Consider the following 13721-nt stretch of genomic DNA (forward strand, 5'->3'; position numbering starts at 1 on the left):
TATGAAGCTCTCCCATTGAGTTACGGAGCAGTTTCGTGACCAGTAAAGCATTGAAGGACTCTGGTATGGGGCAAATTTGGCGCCCCCCCCCCCCCCCCCCCCAGATGATCGGGGGGGCGACCACCCCCTTTCACGTACGTTCACACTTTTTAAATGAGTGGTACAATAAAGGCACTCATACAAACGTTTCTTTCCTCCACGCACAAACGCAGCCAAATTTTTCTACCTCCCTGCTTCCAATCATGCTTCGAACAGTCGGGCCAGCGGTTTAACCAGTTTAACCATGGTTTAACCAATCATGGTCTCGTTTTGCAATACAGAACACCTTTTGTGTCATGTGTCTTTAAAAAAAATTGAAAGGTACCTAAAAAGTTAGTTGCTATCGATTGCAGTTACTTTAATAGTCAATAAAAATCTTTAGAGGCGCTAAAATTTTTAACGTCACGTGATAAAAAGTTTGTTTACATCCGGTTTGCTGCCACGCCAAGGCTAGCGTGACCGCTAGAATCTCGGTTTCGCTTACCATGTGCGTGCTTGTCTGTGACGCCAACCACGTGCACGATGTCAAAAAATATGCTTCCCTTCTGAGCACTTTTCTTTCCAAGTACGCTTGGCTTAACGACGCGTATGTCTTGGTGAGTATTCAGATTGTTCTGTATTGTCTGCGATCGTTCACATATGGCACTCTATCCGGTCGAGTATGTTTGACCGGTTGTCGTGACATCGTCGAAATGTCGTGACATCGTCGAAATTTGCTCGCAGGATTACTTCGTTGAACAACAGTGGCAGAAACTGCCACCTTCTTGGCAGGCATCGCTTTCAACCATAGATTTATGCGATTTTTCCGTCTGGCTGGAAACTGGGTCACCCGTTCAGTAAGTGATTTTGTCTGATGAATGAGTATACATTGGCTCTCCACTTGCGTTGAATCGCTCTTCACTTCATAGTAGTTGGTGCAGCAGGCTTACTTGATTATCCACAGTTAAAAAATTTTCTTTTGTTTGTGCACATTCAGGGGACGATCAGTGTGGCCCCTGTCTCTCATGTGTCTTGCACCAGCAGCAAAATTGCTCACACTGAAGCGTCACCCTGTCCCCTCGGCTGGAGATATTCCATTGTTGTCATCGGACGATTGCACCGGTGAGGGAGATATTTCGCCTATGTAGAATATCGATCGGTATAAAGGGACCATGAAGACAGATATGCAACCTACCGCGGTGGCTTGGGCGGCGCGTCGTGCTAGTGCGAGCGCGCGGTTCCGGGCGCGGCGGCGATGCGGAAAGCGAAACGCCTGTGTGTCAGAATTTCGGTGCACATCTGAAGCAATCCGCAACCAACCGCCACGCACGCCTCATATCCCAGATGCAGCCTCGGAGCGTAGAACACCGAAATCCAGTTTAGAGAAAACATACAACTTTGCTTTCATGAGACGCATATCAGTAGAAATTTACGCCGCCGATCCGTGGACAGGGAGCGCCTGAAGAACAGAGGAGAGGGCGCGTGTGGAGAGAGGTGACGTCAAGCCGAGCAGGCAACGATGGCGCTGCCTTCGCGAAGCTGCCGGCCTTGCTAGGTGGCATCCCGGCGTAAAATAAAGTGTGCCGCGATTGCAGGGCTGAGTGGGGGCAAAAGAGAATAGAAATTTAAACAGTGGGGATGAAATGCTGATACTGGTGGACAACACAGGGATCGCGACAGGCAGCCAGTGCAACTGCTGAAGCGAGCAAATCAGTCCACTGAGACGATTAGAACGCAAAGCTTGGTTGGCATGGTGGGCAAGAGGCATTTGTTGTAGTCTTATAAAGCCGGAGCAAGCCTCGTGAGGGTGAGGGATGAGATGGTTATGCATCCTAAAGTATCCACAAATGGATTTCTTTATTCGTATGGTTGGGCAGCTCATAACTCACTAAAGTTCAAATCACCTCTGTCTTACGACAATGCGTGAAGCTTTCTTGCATGCAAAAATCAAATGGTGAAGGGCCAAAGTCAAAGCATTAACAATCAAAGTGCAAACCATTTTACTTCCAACTATTGTCTATTAATTGTGTATGCGAGATGATTAATTCGCTTTAAAATTCAAACTTCTTCGACTGTTTCGAAGAAGCGCAATCGGATTAACGTCAACTTCATAATGGGGGGGGGGGGGCAGGTTCGGTTATGACACGGGGAGCGTTTTTTTCTTGTGTCGGCATCATCATCACGTGGCCTCCCATTGTGTAAAGTTGGCTATCCTGCAGTGCGTTTTGGTTACGACCCTGCCATCGGTGCAACCGAGAAAGCTTCGCTTTAATGATTCCTTTTAGTGGAAAACTAATTGCTACCATCAGCTGAGGCACTCTTGCAGGGACAGATTTAAAATTGCCCACTTTAAAGAAATAAATAAGTACACAGGGCATGTAAGCAATTCTTGCAGTGTGTAAATGCAAGAGCGTTAGTTGTTACTGAGTGTGTCGCTTAGTTCAGTGCTGCAAAATTAAGTTTTCGAGTGCATTGTTGTTGCTTATGAGATTGCGGCAACACAAGGCGCCAAACCAGCTTGCCGTTTAGTAGAGTCTCTCTGTATAGGTCCCTGTGGGAGCTCTGTAGAGATACTCTACTGTCTAGTGCCAGCTTGCAAGGTAGCGCTAAACAGAGCGACATGGCGCGTCACAGCCAATGGGAATTTACCTGTAGTTTGCCTACCATGGGCTTGTGATGACAACGTAGTTTTCGCAAAATGAGCTAAGTAATGCTCCGAGTTAATACGGGCTCTGTGTGACATACTTGGGGGAAACAGCCATACAACGGGCAGTAAGTGCACTGCCTTTGTGCTGTCGCAAAGAAACCAGAAGTTTGGAATCGCTTACCAAACCTAATAAAACCTAGCAGGGCATTTCGCTACCGTATGCCGGCATATCTGCGCAGCTGCGGGCTTCTTGCGGCAGGTTTGACTGACCTACACGTTGATTAATCCCCCTACATTTTTTGCAGTATAGCCATTTATTAATCACTCTATGGTCGTCAAAGCATGTCATTTTTACTCTGGAGCACTATGAGGTAGGGCGGCAAGCCCACAAACCTACTTCAATTTGTGGTTGCCTTTGCCGGTATCAGCCAGTCGCCTAAATTAGACTACTGCGTCACAAGTCAGTGCTCCTTTTTCTACTTTCTAGTTTTATATAGCTTACTATTTTAGTGAAGTTTATGTTGAAATTAGCATGTGTGATATTGCCCCAGGGCAATCTTTTGAGCAGAGAGCGAAGTTGTGTTTTGTGTTCACGGTCCCTTTGAACATGCATGCAAGGTACCCGGTTGAAAACCACTGGATCCATACAGTGCGGTCCAATGGTATTAGGATACCATTGGACATCCTACAAAGGTACTTTGGACATTCTAAAATACATTCTACGAGGGTAGCTAAAAAAAAAGCGACAATGGACATTCGGGCCAAGAGCGTTGCTATCCCACCAGTGTGCAAGTGGAGCTGCCTCGGTGCTCCGGCCTCTGCAGCATGTTAGAGAGGGTTAGATGTGGATTATTTGAGAGCAATGTATAGCCTCTACAGAGCTACACGCAGCTCGTAAAATGGACTATAGGCACAGAATTTCATTCATTATGGGTTCACTGTGTTTATTTTCATAATTGTGTCTTATACCTTATTTTTTATTCTGCAAATAAGGCCAAGCTGAGCTGTGTTTGAAACAGGTCTTCTTTCTATGATAACACACTGCTGAAGCATTGTACATGCCTCTTATATTGACGTGCATTGAATTTTCGTTTAAAGTCTTAGAGACTATGGCATTTGTAATAATACTACTATATCATTGCAAATGCCATTCTTGCATCTGTTGCAACAGCACGTCACAGAGAACCATTGTGCTCGAGATTGCTGGGTATTTTGTACATTTGGCATTTTTTTGCAGGTACCAAGAGTTTGCAGTGGCCATCTTTTGATTCCCGTGGCAACAGGAACTTGACCCATGCATTCAGAAAGCATGTCAAGCTGAAGAAGCAGTATGAGATTACCAGACTGGCTATGGTAAACATGCCAGTCCTCAAGCATTTCTGCTTTCGCTATTCAAAAAAATATATTAACTGCTACAATATATTGGCATGACGGGAACATATGGGAGGCAGCAACTCAATCTGAAAGCGTGGGAAGTGTGTACCTCAGACTCAGTCTCATAAAGCTTGGATGTGAGATGAAGCTTACTGTATTATTTTTTTTTTGTAGTTGTTGCCTACATGGCATTTATTTTGTGTAACTTGCACCATGTTGCTTCTTTGTAAAATAACTTATATGCTGCATAATGTATTGTCAATGACATGCCTGTCACACCTCCAATTCAATGCTTTGCCTAAAAGAGAGTCAAGTTTATGCATACAAAGGCCACAACTACACATACAATGAATTCTTATTGTGTACAACAGCTAGATAGTGTGGACCATGGGGACAAGCTTGGATCATTTGATTTTTCACCATTTACAAAATAGTGACTGCAGAACCTGCGGTTTTCGGTGGACGCACATGGTTGGGAGTTACTGAAAGCTTTGCAGTGCCATCAGCTAAAAATCTTCACTGCCTGAACACATGTTTGGCTTTTATGGAGTACTGAATAACTAGTAGTACATGCTAATGACATGTAGCATAGCTTGAGAAGTGATGGCAATCACTTCTGCTTGTGATCAGGCTAGTGGATTTAGTATTTTGATGAAACAATGCAATTCACAAGTTTTTGAACAGAATAGAGAGACATCCACTGAAAAATTGCGAAACTGGAAAAATTTTATTCGGGTTTACTCACATTTCAGACCAAGCTCCCATGCATACAACGCTGTGCCTTGCTCTTATCTATAACGATTTTGTTTGCCGTGGTGAGGCTGTATAACAGCTGTAGATCTTTTAAAAAAGGTTGCAACCACTCCCTTTCCCCAAGTTACAAGTGTCTTGGGTTCCTTGCCTGAACACTGAACTGTTCACAGGTTAGCAGCTGATAGCCAGGTGGTATGTGTTTCCTAAAACAAAGGTGCTTTCATGGTTCATGCATGTCTTCTCTACTGGAACTGGTTCACCATGCATGGTACATCATGTATGATCAGGGGACAGCACCCAGACAAACAGGTCACCTGTGCAGTGATCACATCAGATTGAAGGTTACTTGTCGGAGGTCCTGGAATTCCAAGGGTACATGCACGTGACTGGTTAGCCTGGAAATACGGCCCAATTCAATTCCCGCATTGCAGGTGGTCGAGCTGCTTGCCCACAAGTGCAGCTGTTCGCATGTGCTGGATGTTGGTTCGGGACAGGGCCACCTGGCTCGCTTGCTGGCACTTGGCAAGAAGCTGCGTGTTGCCACTGTTGACCTGGTGGGTAGTCACCTGGAGTCAGCTCAGCGCTTCGACCATCAGGTGGGCTTTCAGTTCCTTGCTAGTTCCTCTATTTTTGTATTGGGTTTTTCACTCTTGTGTTCCTTGTTTGGCTCCGTATGGTACTGAAGAAGCTTTGAAGGAGTCCTAAAGGGGTGTTGACTTCCCATCTCATTTTGGCCGTGATTGGTCCTGTCACACAACCATGCTTTTTGAATGTGGATGTCAGAAAGATGGTTGTATGCTTCGGCCCATTATTGTAACCTACGTTAGGACGGTAAGATCTCCGAAGGGAATGCGAGAACAGTTTTGCATGCAAGACGGTACACCATTTTCTCTTACCATGTCTGTCGGGTACTCCCTTAGTAATTTTTTGTTTCTTTAATTTGATTTCGTGTGTAATCTGCACAGTATGAGCCTGAACCAGTATGTGCATATTAAGCAGTCGAGATGACTGATGAGACCGCTGTTCCGCCATTCAGATTGAATTTCAATTCTGCTGCACAATCAAAAACTGCGTGAGCTCTAGATTAATCGAAAGCTGTTCATTAGCCCTGGCATGCTTTTTTTTTTCCTTCCTGTGTTCCAACTTAAAACTTGTATTTGTTGGTGTGAGACTAAAGTAGCCAACCAATATTTCGGACCTGGAGGGGAACGAAAATAGTCCAAATAAAAGAGCTGTCCGAAAAATCCATGAGTCACTACTCCTATGGGACAACTGGCAGTTCCTCAGGAAAGTCAGAAATGTCCAGTAAGTCCGAATTCTCGGAGTCCGAAAAAACGGTTGGCTACTGTACCTGCAAATCAGTGTAACCTGGTACTATGATTTGGCATAATATCCAGGCAATAGAGCATGTTCGGAAAAGAAATGCAATGGCAAAAGACCGGGAGGAGACTGAACCATCCTGCGACCTGCCTCAACATGTGGAGCTGGAGGTTTCCATGTCGACAACACCTGCAGAGCTGAAAAAGGTGCACCTAACCTTTGGAAACGATTCCTTCTTTTGTTTTGTTTTTTGCTCTTGCTGTTGGGCTAACCATTTAATCAGTACTAGACTAGGGGAGTAAAGAAATGCAACAAGATGTGTTCTATCAAGGAAGCTTCTAAGAGTTGCAGGGAAGTTTATACAACCTGAGTTGTATAAACCTGAACTGGAAAAAAAAGAGGGCTGGGGGGGGTGAAAAAAATATTGAGCATTGTTATGAACAAATGAAAGCTCCTTGACATGTTTTGCATACTTGCATACTTCTAACAAAAACAAATATTCCAGAGCTTCCTTTCTCGTCAGCAAATTTTCACAACTTTGTAAGCTGTATCAGGTTGGTGGACATGTGTCTGCTAATACTTCACTTTCAAAATAAAATGTTACAAAATTCGCGGCAAGAAGAGGCCACAAGTTTTTACAGCACAGGTGCATTGTTATGAGGTTGTCGACGGCAATATCATAATCTGCCATTCCATGCAAAAAAGCTCTTTGCAGCACAGACAATTTTATAGCCAAGCCAGCCCTGTACACTAATGCAGGTGATTCAGGGGCGGCCATACTTATTTCTGTCTTGCACCCGAAAGATAAACATGCCTGGCAACACCGCACATGTGCCAGTGGCATAACATGGTCAGTAGAAACCACTGCTTCTTCTCCAGTGTGAAGCAAACTTTTGCTTAGTACAGCCTTAAGTGCTTGCTCACCCAGCTACTTTGGAGTTGTTGTAAAGGTACATGGCATAACATGTGTTTACATTTTGCCAGACAAACTCGCCTAAGCAAGTGATAGCTTTGTCACAATATTGCCATAACTACATTGTATTCTGCATTGTATCGCTCGGTGTCCACATGACGATTTTTTTTACTGCATAGCACTTGTTTCTGATCCTACCAAGCTGGTAAACGTTGAAACATTCCTGAGTGTCTAATTTGGCTGCTGCATTACCATGCTATATACTTGAGCACCTTGTAGATGTGAACAGAAAAGCTTTCTTTCCTGTGGCTTTTACCCTTCTTCTAGTACATAGTGTAAATGTTTTTCTGGGCCTTGCCTGCCTTTCCAACGAGTGAAAAGCATTTTTTTTTCACATGTACTGCATGACAAGTGATTGCTTTCTTCTTGTCTGTCTTAGGTGGCTGAGACAGCTTGGGGAAATGGAGATTCCGGCGCGGAAAATGTGAGTACTAAATATAGTGTGAGCAGCAGTATTCTGTCAACACTGTGTAAGCATATAGGCCATGAGTAGTACTGTAGGGGCATCACTGAAAGCCGTCTAGCTGTGCATCTTGAAATCACTGGCATAGAGTTTCATACTAATATTTACTCGAGGGCAATCTGACTCTAGTGTCTAGGTGAATTATGCTACAATGAGCGTGGCATTGTGAACTGCTGAGATGAGGACTCCATTTTCTGTCCAGCACAGATGGAAACACATAAAGCCATGTGCGTGGTGAGCTTTTGCTGGTGGCCGAGCACTCTACCAAGCCACAGTTGTTTTTCGGCGCATTTTAAAGGTGCTGTTTGCTTGCATACGAGACCATGACAGGTTTTCTAATGGGCAGACGAACAAAAACAAATGAAAAAATAAAAAAGAGCCAAGTACCGCACAAACACTTATCAACAATGCACCGGTATTTTTGCAGGCGCTCCAGAAAGGCAACAACTGCCGCAGCACTTACGGCCTGTAGTGCAGTAAAGCTCAGTTGCATATGTAAGGTGCGATTCTGCTTGAAGAGCAGCTGCAAGTTAAGGCAGTCCTTCAAGCCTTTTGACTGGTTAATTAAGTTGCAGCACAATCTTACGTCATGTTTTTCTCTTTCTCAGTCAAGTGCAGCTTAATTGTTGGGGTTTTACTGCATTTCAAAAATCCAAGTTGTCGTAGAGTTTTCCCACAGCAAGAGTTAATTAACACTTTCCTACTTGGCAAAAGAACTACTCATTCTCTTTTCCCGTTTCAGTTCGTGCTGGTTGGACTGCACACATGCGGGGACCTGGGACCTTCCATGATCAAGCTTTTTGCCAACTCGCCCACTGCGAGAGGTCTGGTCTCTGTTGGCTGCTGTTATATGAAACTCAATGAGAGCAGGTGACTGCATTTTTTTCCTCAACATTTATTCACGAGTATGTGGTTGCGTTCAGGCATGTTTTAAGAAACGCACTGAAATACAAAACTTGGCTTTCATATTATTGTAAGATGATCACAATTTTTAAAGTGCCATGTGTAGCTGTGGCATTCTCGGAAGTTTTTATTCAAGAAGTTCATTAAATTGAAATTTTTTGAGTGCTGTAATGGATTGCCGCAAACTGATTTAGCTCTTCTGGGGGACTTTGATATGTGCCAAAACCTTGTACACGTGGCAGTTTTTGTGTTTTGCCCATTTCAGAAAAACAGCCACCTCAGCCGACTGGGGTGGCTGACTATAAGGTGTCTAGGTGCCATCACAAATTGCAATAACGCATTATGGGCCACCCTGCTTCATGTTGTTTAATGGACCATCCTGCTTCATGTTGTTGTCTTCCAGGTGTGAACGACAGGAAGATGGGAAGGCATACCCCATGAGCAAGCACGTTCAAGCCATGGGAACCAAGGCTGTGTTAAGTTACCAGGCCCGAGAGGTTGCCTGCCATGCCTTTGAAGTTTATGTCAAGAGGCTAAGAGGTGATGATCTTGCATGGAGAGCACGTGTCATTTCTCTCTTACAAGTTATAAGAATGCATGTTTCAGCAACATCATTTTGGGTCAAGCTTTAGATAAGTTGTCATGTTTTTGCTGCCTGGTACACCTGTGCAGCTTGTGCGTAACTTGTCAGGGTGTGGTTCTCATGCTCGGCTCAGTCCCCGCGGCACACTTTTTTCTTGGCATGCCCCGTGTTTACCTGTGGTTAAAAAGATGTGTGGTGGCAGGAGTGTGTGGTTTAGTCCTGATGAGAAGTTTCAGCACCCCTGCCAACACCTTGGCAGCTCTATAAGTAGCTGTTTCAGTGCTGGCAGAACTAGTTATTTCAGCTGCTGTATCCTTATCTCAGACACGGCTGCACGAAACTTTTGGGCATGTTTATGTAAATTGCTTGTTTGTATTGCCTGTCAGAGTCAGAATTCTGAAACAGGCTCTGTAACATAGTTATGGGCACATATTACATATTATCGAAATTCAAGGTTGCCCATTGTTCTAAGCAAATAATAACAACAAAAAAGAAACAAGACAGGAAAGTTGGATAACTGGATGGTATGCGTTGTGAAAAAGTAATGAGCACCAGTAAATGGAAAATGGCACACCAAGAAACACATATTAGTGGTCTGTGTGTGTCTGTCTTTCTCTTTTGATTTCCCAACCCCTTTCATTGTGGGTGTGTGGCACTGCTTATTTTTCACTGCACAAAAAAAGAAAGTCATTCCTTTTCACTTGTTCTAGGTGGCAGTGCCACAAATTTGTGGTGCTGTATAGGCCCACAAATGTTGTCTTGTTTTTGCATTTGATATAAAACTACCATACTATGGACGGTACCAGCACCTTTATTGATGCAATACTGTAGGCCCCAGCACCTCCTCAGTCACACTTTTCCACAATTATGCATGGTAGATCAACTAATTTTATTAGAGCTATTGTGCTGCTGGAACGAATCGACCCAGTGCAGTTCCAAAGGCCGACCGCGCTTTACTCGCGGATTTTGCGGAAAATACTTTAGGGGCGGTCATGCTGTTTATTGTCAGACCGTTTCCGTTCGGGCTGTTCCAGGCCCATGCATTGCCCTGACCTAAATCGTCAATAAACTATTCTTTTCCTGCTGCTTTCTTTGCGATCAGAGTCGCCCTTGGCACTGAAGATCCATTGCTACCGGGCGCTCCTTGAGAGACTCATCGTGGACCGCTACAAGGACCAGAGACACTGCGGGCTTGGTTGCGTCAAGCATGCCTCCAGTATGACATTTGCACAGTGGGTACCTGTCCACATGTCACATGTTTGAGGGGGCAGCTTTTCTTAAAGAAACAAAGCTAGCTGCCATTTATGTTTTGTGAAAAACTAAAATTTACAGAACAGACACTTTTCAACTGTGGTGCCCTCACAAAAGTGGCATGGCAGGCAGCTTGCATCTAACGGCAGGGAAAGAAGTACCACCGCATGTATTGTTTGTTAATGTCTTTAGTGCAGCATAACAGTTATTATGGGTTTGTAGGGGATCATCTGTGGTCAGTGAGCTATGCAAAAAACAGGTGGCATAGTTCTCAATGGGTCTCTGTGTAGAAAGTTCCCCCAATATTTTGGCGTTTTGTGTTTCTGTAGTATTTTTGGTAGCTGGCCAAATCAAAAATGTTTATTATTTATCATACTGCGTGTTCTGTCTGCTGATGTGCTCCTTTTTATTGTTTGTATGAGGTGAACATTGTTAATGAGTGAATCTGCGTGGCTGTGATTTCAGGTATGCCCGAAAGGCCCTTGAGAAGTTCCCTTTGCCGCTGCCAGATGAAGACCTAGATTCCCCCGAGCTGGAACTGGCAATGGATGAGTGGAGGCGTGTGGTTGTCTTCTACTCTCTGCGCCTTCTGCTTGCCCCCGTTGTCGAATCCTTGCTCCTTGTCGACCGGATGCTGTACCTGTGGGACCGCTGTGAGTCCGGCCTTCTACTGTTATGTAGTTTCCCCTACAAGTGCACATAGTCTGGCGTCACTGAACTTTTGTTCTGGATAGAGCTTGGTACTTTCATTCTGTCACATAAAGCTGCACTGCCATAGTGTGTACCAGTATGAAACTGCCGTTTCTAGCCATAATTTTACCTATGTGTGTATGTAAATGTTAGCTGTAGTGTTTGCTGACAGCACCTGGTGATTGGTACCTTTGCTTTGTCGCTCTAGTGTGACATTATGAATTTCGCAGTGACAGTTGTCATTAATTTATATTGTCATCATAGTTATGGCCGGCAGCCTATCTAATTTCACTGTGCAGGACAAAGGCCTCTCCCATAGATCTCCAACTGTGCCTGTCCTGTGCTGCCTGAGTCCATTCTATGACCCAGAATTTTTATTGTAGTGGGTACGTTTATAAGAGGTATTTTTCCGTGCAATGTGATAGTGCTGAGGTCTGCAATTTGCTTACTTCATTCTTTTGAATTCGTGTGAATGTCTTTGGTTAATTTTATGGTGTCCTGTTTTAGTTTAGTCAAGTGCGTGCATGTGTCTATGTGCATACATGTACTCTTGGTGCTTATTATCTTATATGCATTTGGAACTTGTTTTCTTTCTTTTTAGGTATACCGAGCTCCCTGGTGCCCCTATTTGACCCTTGCATGTCACCAAGAAACCTTGTCCTGTTAGCTTTCAAAGAAAACTGCCAGAATAGCAATCCACAATGTAAAAAATCTTAGTTAAATAGCAAGTCAATGAATGAATCTTCCAGAGCATTCCTCATGCAATTTTTTTTTGCTGATCTATTATTAAGTTCTAGAAAAACGCCACCATCATGCTTCTGCACCAAGGTCTGCACCAAGCCGGAAATTAATGTTTCTCTGTGTCGATGATGCTGCCCCACAGCCACTTATGGAACTGAGGAAAAAAGTTTCAGAAAGTTGTCTCTTCAACCACAAATTGCGGCTCCACAATCACAATCTCGGTAGTGTGGATGAATACAGTTTCTAAATAGTAGTACCAAAAGACTCAGATTGTCTGGCATAAGGAATATGTTCGCAATAAAACCACACTGCCCGAAAAGGTTGTTCAAGAAAAAATGCTCTCCGTAAACATTTTATACCTGACTTTACTGGACATAAAAGTCTTATGGCTAACTTCTCGAGTGCTTACCCCTTTGTGCTTACCCCTTTATTGCCAGCAACTAGTATACAGCTGACAACCATGTAGTGAGCACTATTGGTGCAAACTGTTGCTCAACCAGGCTTGCTGTCCGTTGTATATACTGATCACCACTGAGAAATTTTGCTTTCTCTATGACTACTCTGTCTGATGGTATGGGTGTGTTCTACTCATTATATGTGGCAGCAACACATTGGCTTGATCTCGACTTCGCGAAGTGATATTTTTATGGGATGAAAAAAAGAAATAGAAACGAGATATCAGAATGCCATGTTTAAGCATTTTTACTCCCCTACAAAAAAAAAAAAAACATTACTGGTTGTCAAACAGAGGCCCTAGAGCTCTGAAAAATGTCGCCTTCAAAAATGTTATTCTCCGCAAGTCCTAGTGGCAGTATTCATGCTCACAGAATTGCTATTTTAGACAGTCATGGATATTTAGCTTGAGAGGAGAAAAAGAAGTTTAGGAAGCTTGCACTCGCGTGCAAAACCTTGGATGGCAGAGCTGTGGTAGGTGGGCATTGCTGGACACACAGTTACGTTTCAGTATCATTGTTTCTTTAGATAGTTGCAATGCTAGGAGTCGTCATCATATGCATCAAAAAGGTTGTCACCTTCTTCGCGGCGAGTGGTGGATGCAAAGTCATCCTCAGCATTTTAGACTTCCACCAGCTCTTTGTCATCGACTCGAGGCAGCGGTGACGGGATCTGCAAGTCGTCTCGGGAAGGATTGGCACACTCGTATCCACGTCTCTAATCATCCTTATGCATTCTAGAGGATGCAGCGGCTTCCCAAGCAGGGTGTCTTTTCATCTTTAGTATTAGCGCTGGATTTTTTTTTTTTTTTTTTTCCCTACTAAAGCCACTGCGCGAGCCAGGGACTTGGCAGTCACCGCAAGGCTCGTGCTCACTAGCACTCAGCATTTTCTTGGTATTTTTTCCAGCAACGGTGAACTTACGGCCACTAACAGCTCTGCTGTTAGAAATACGATTAAAATCGTTTCATAAATTTCATAAGAGTAGGGTAGGGTGCTTGGTAGGTGACAGTTGTGGGTACGAACAGGATCTGGCGATGGCGAGCGTGTGGAATGAGCTCCAGAGAGTGCTGTCATGGCGTTGTCCAGGGGTTTGTCTAGAACATGGTGACGGTCACAAAGTTCAACAGAAAGTTGATCAACAGGAGGTCTAGGCTTTCGACTTCACATTTTTGGAAAGTTCAAAGCACAGAGCCCGTAATTTTTTCTACAGCCAACTTAGAATATGTGACACTTGACAGATATGGAACGGTCTCCCTTCTACAACGGTGAACATATTGTCAATAAAGCGTTTGCGAAGGCATTGTGGAAAGGTCCGCATTTTTGTTTTTGTGCAAATTAAATCGCCTTAGCTTGTTTTTGTTTTGCTTGCATTGTATTTTTTATGCACGTACCCTTGAAATAAACTGGGACGGTCGATAGGGGTATCCGGGCATGGAGGATGGTATGTGCGTGTTGTTGGGAGACGCAGTGTCTCCTTTTGATAACTTCGATGCAGGCACGCACATGAGGTTCAATTCAGTTAGAGTGTACTAGAAGGATCTTAAGCAGCT

At 44.1% G+C, this 13721-nt stretch overlaps 1 protein-coding gene across 1 annotated transcript; it reads left to right on the forward strand.

Annotated features, from left to right (window-relative positions):
* Positions 1-464: 464 nt before the first annotated feature.
* LOC144170256 (methyltransferase-like protein 25B) lies at positions 465-13471 on the forward strand. Its single transcript, XM_077699930.1, has 12 exons — positions 465-635; positions 763-875; positions 1016-1140; positions 3903-4018; positions 5224-5388; positions 6190-6318; positions 7465-7509; positions 8291-8418; positions 8855-8991; positions 10137-10266; positions 10751-10938; positions 11577-13471. Exons 1-12 carry the CDS (start codon positions 525-527, stop codon positions 11690-11692), a joined length of 1503 nt encoding a protein of 500 aa, XP_077556056.1. The 5' UTR covers positions 465-524; the 3' UTR covers positions 11693-13471.
* Positions 13472-13721: the final 250 nt, after the last annotated feature.

The sequence above is a fragment of the Haemaphysalis longicornis genome, unplaced genomic scaffold (assembly GCF_048455015.1).
Source record: "Haemaphysalis longicornis isolate Haplotype H1 unplaced genomic scaffold, Haemaphysalis longicornis Haplotype H1 scaffold_2, whole genome shotgun sequence".
Lineage (NCBI taxonomy): Eukaryota > Metazoa > Arthropoda > Arachnida > Ixodida > Ixodidae > Haemaphysalis > Haemaphysalis longicornis.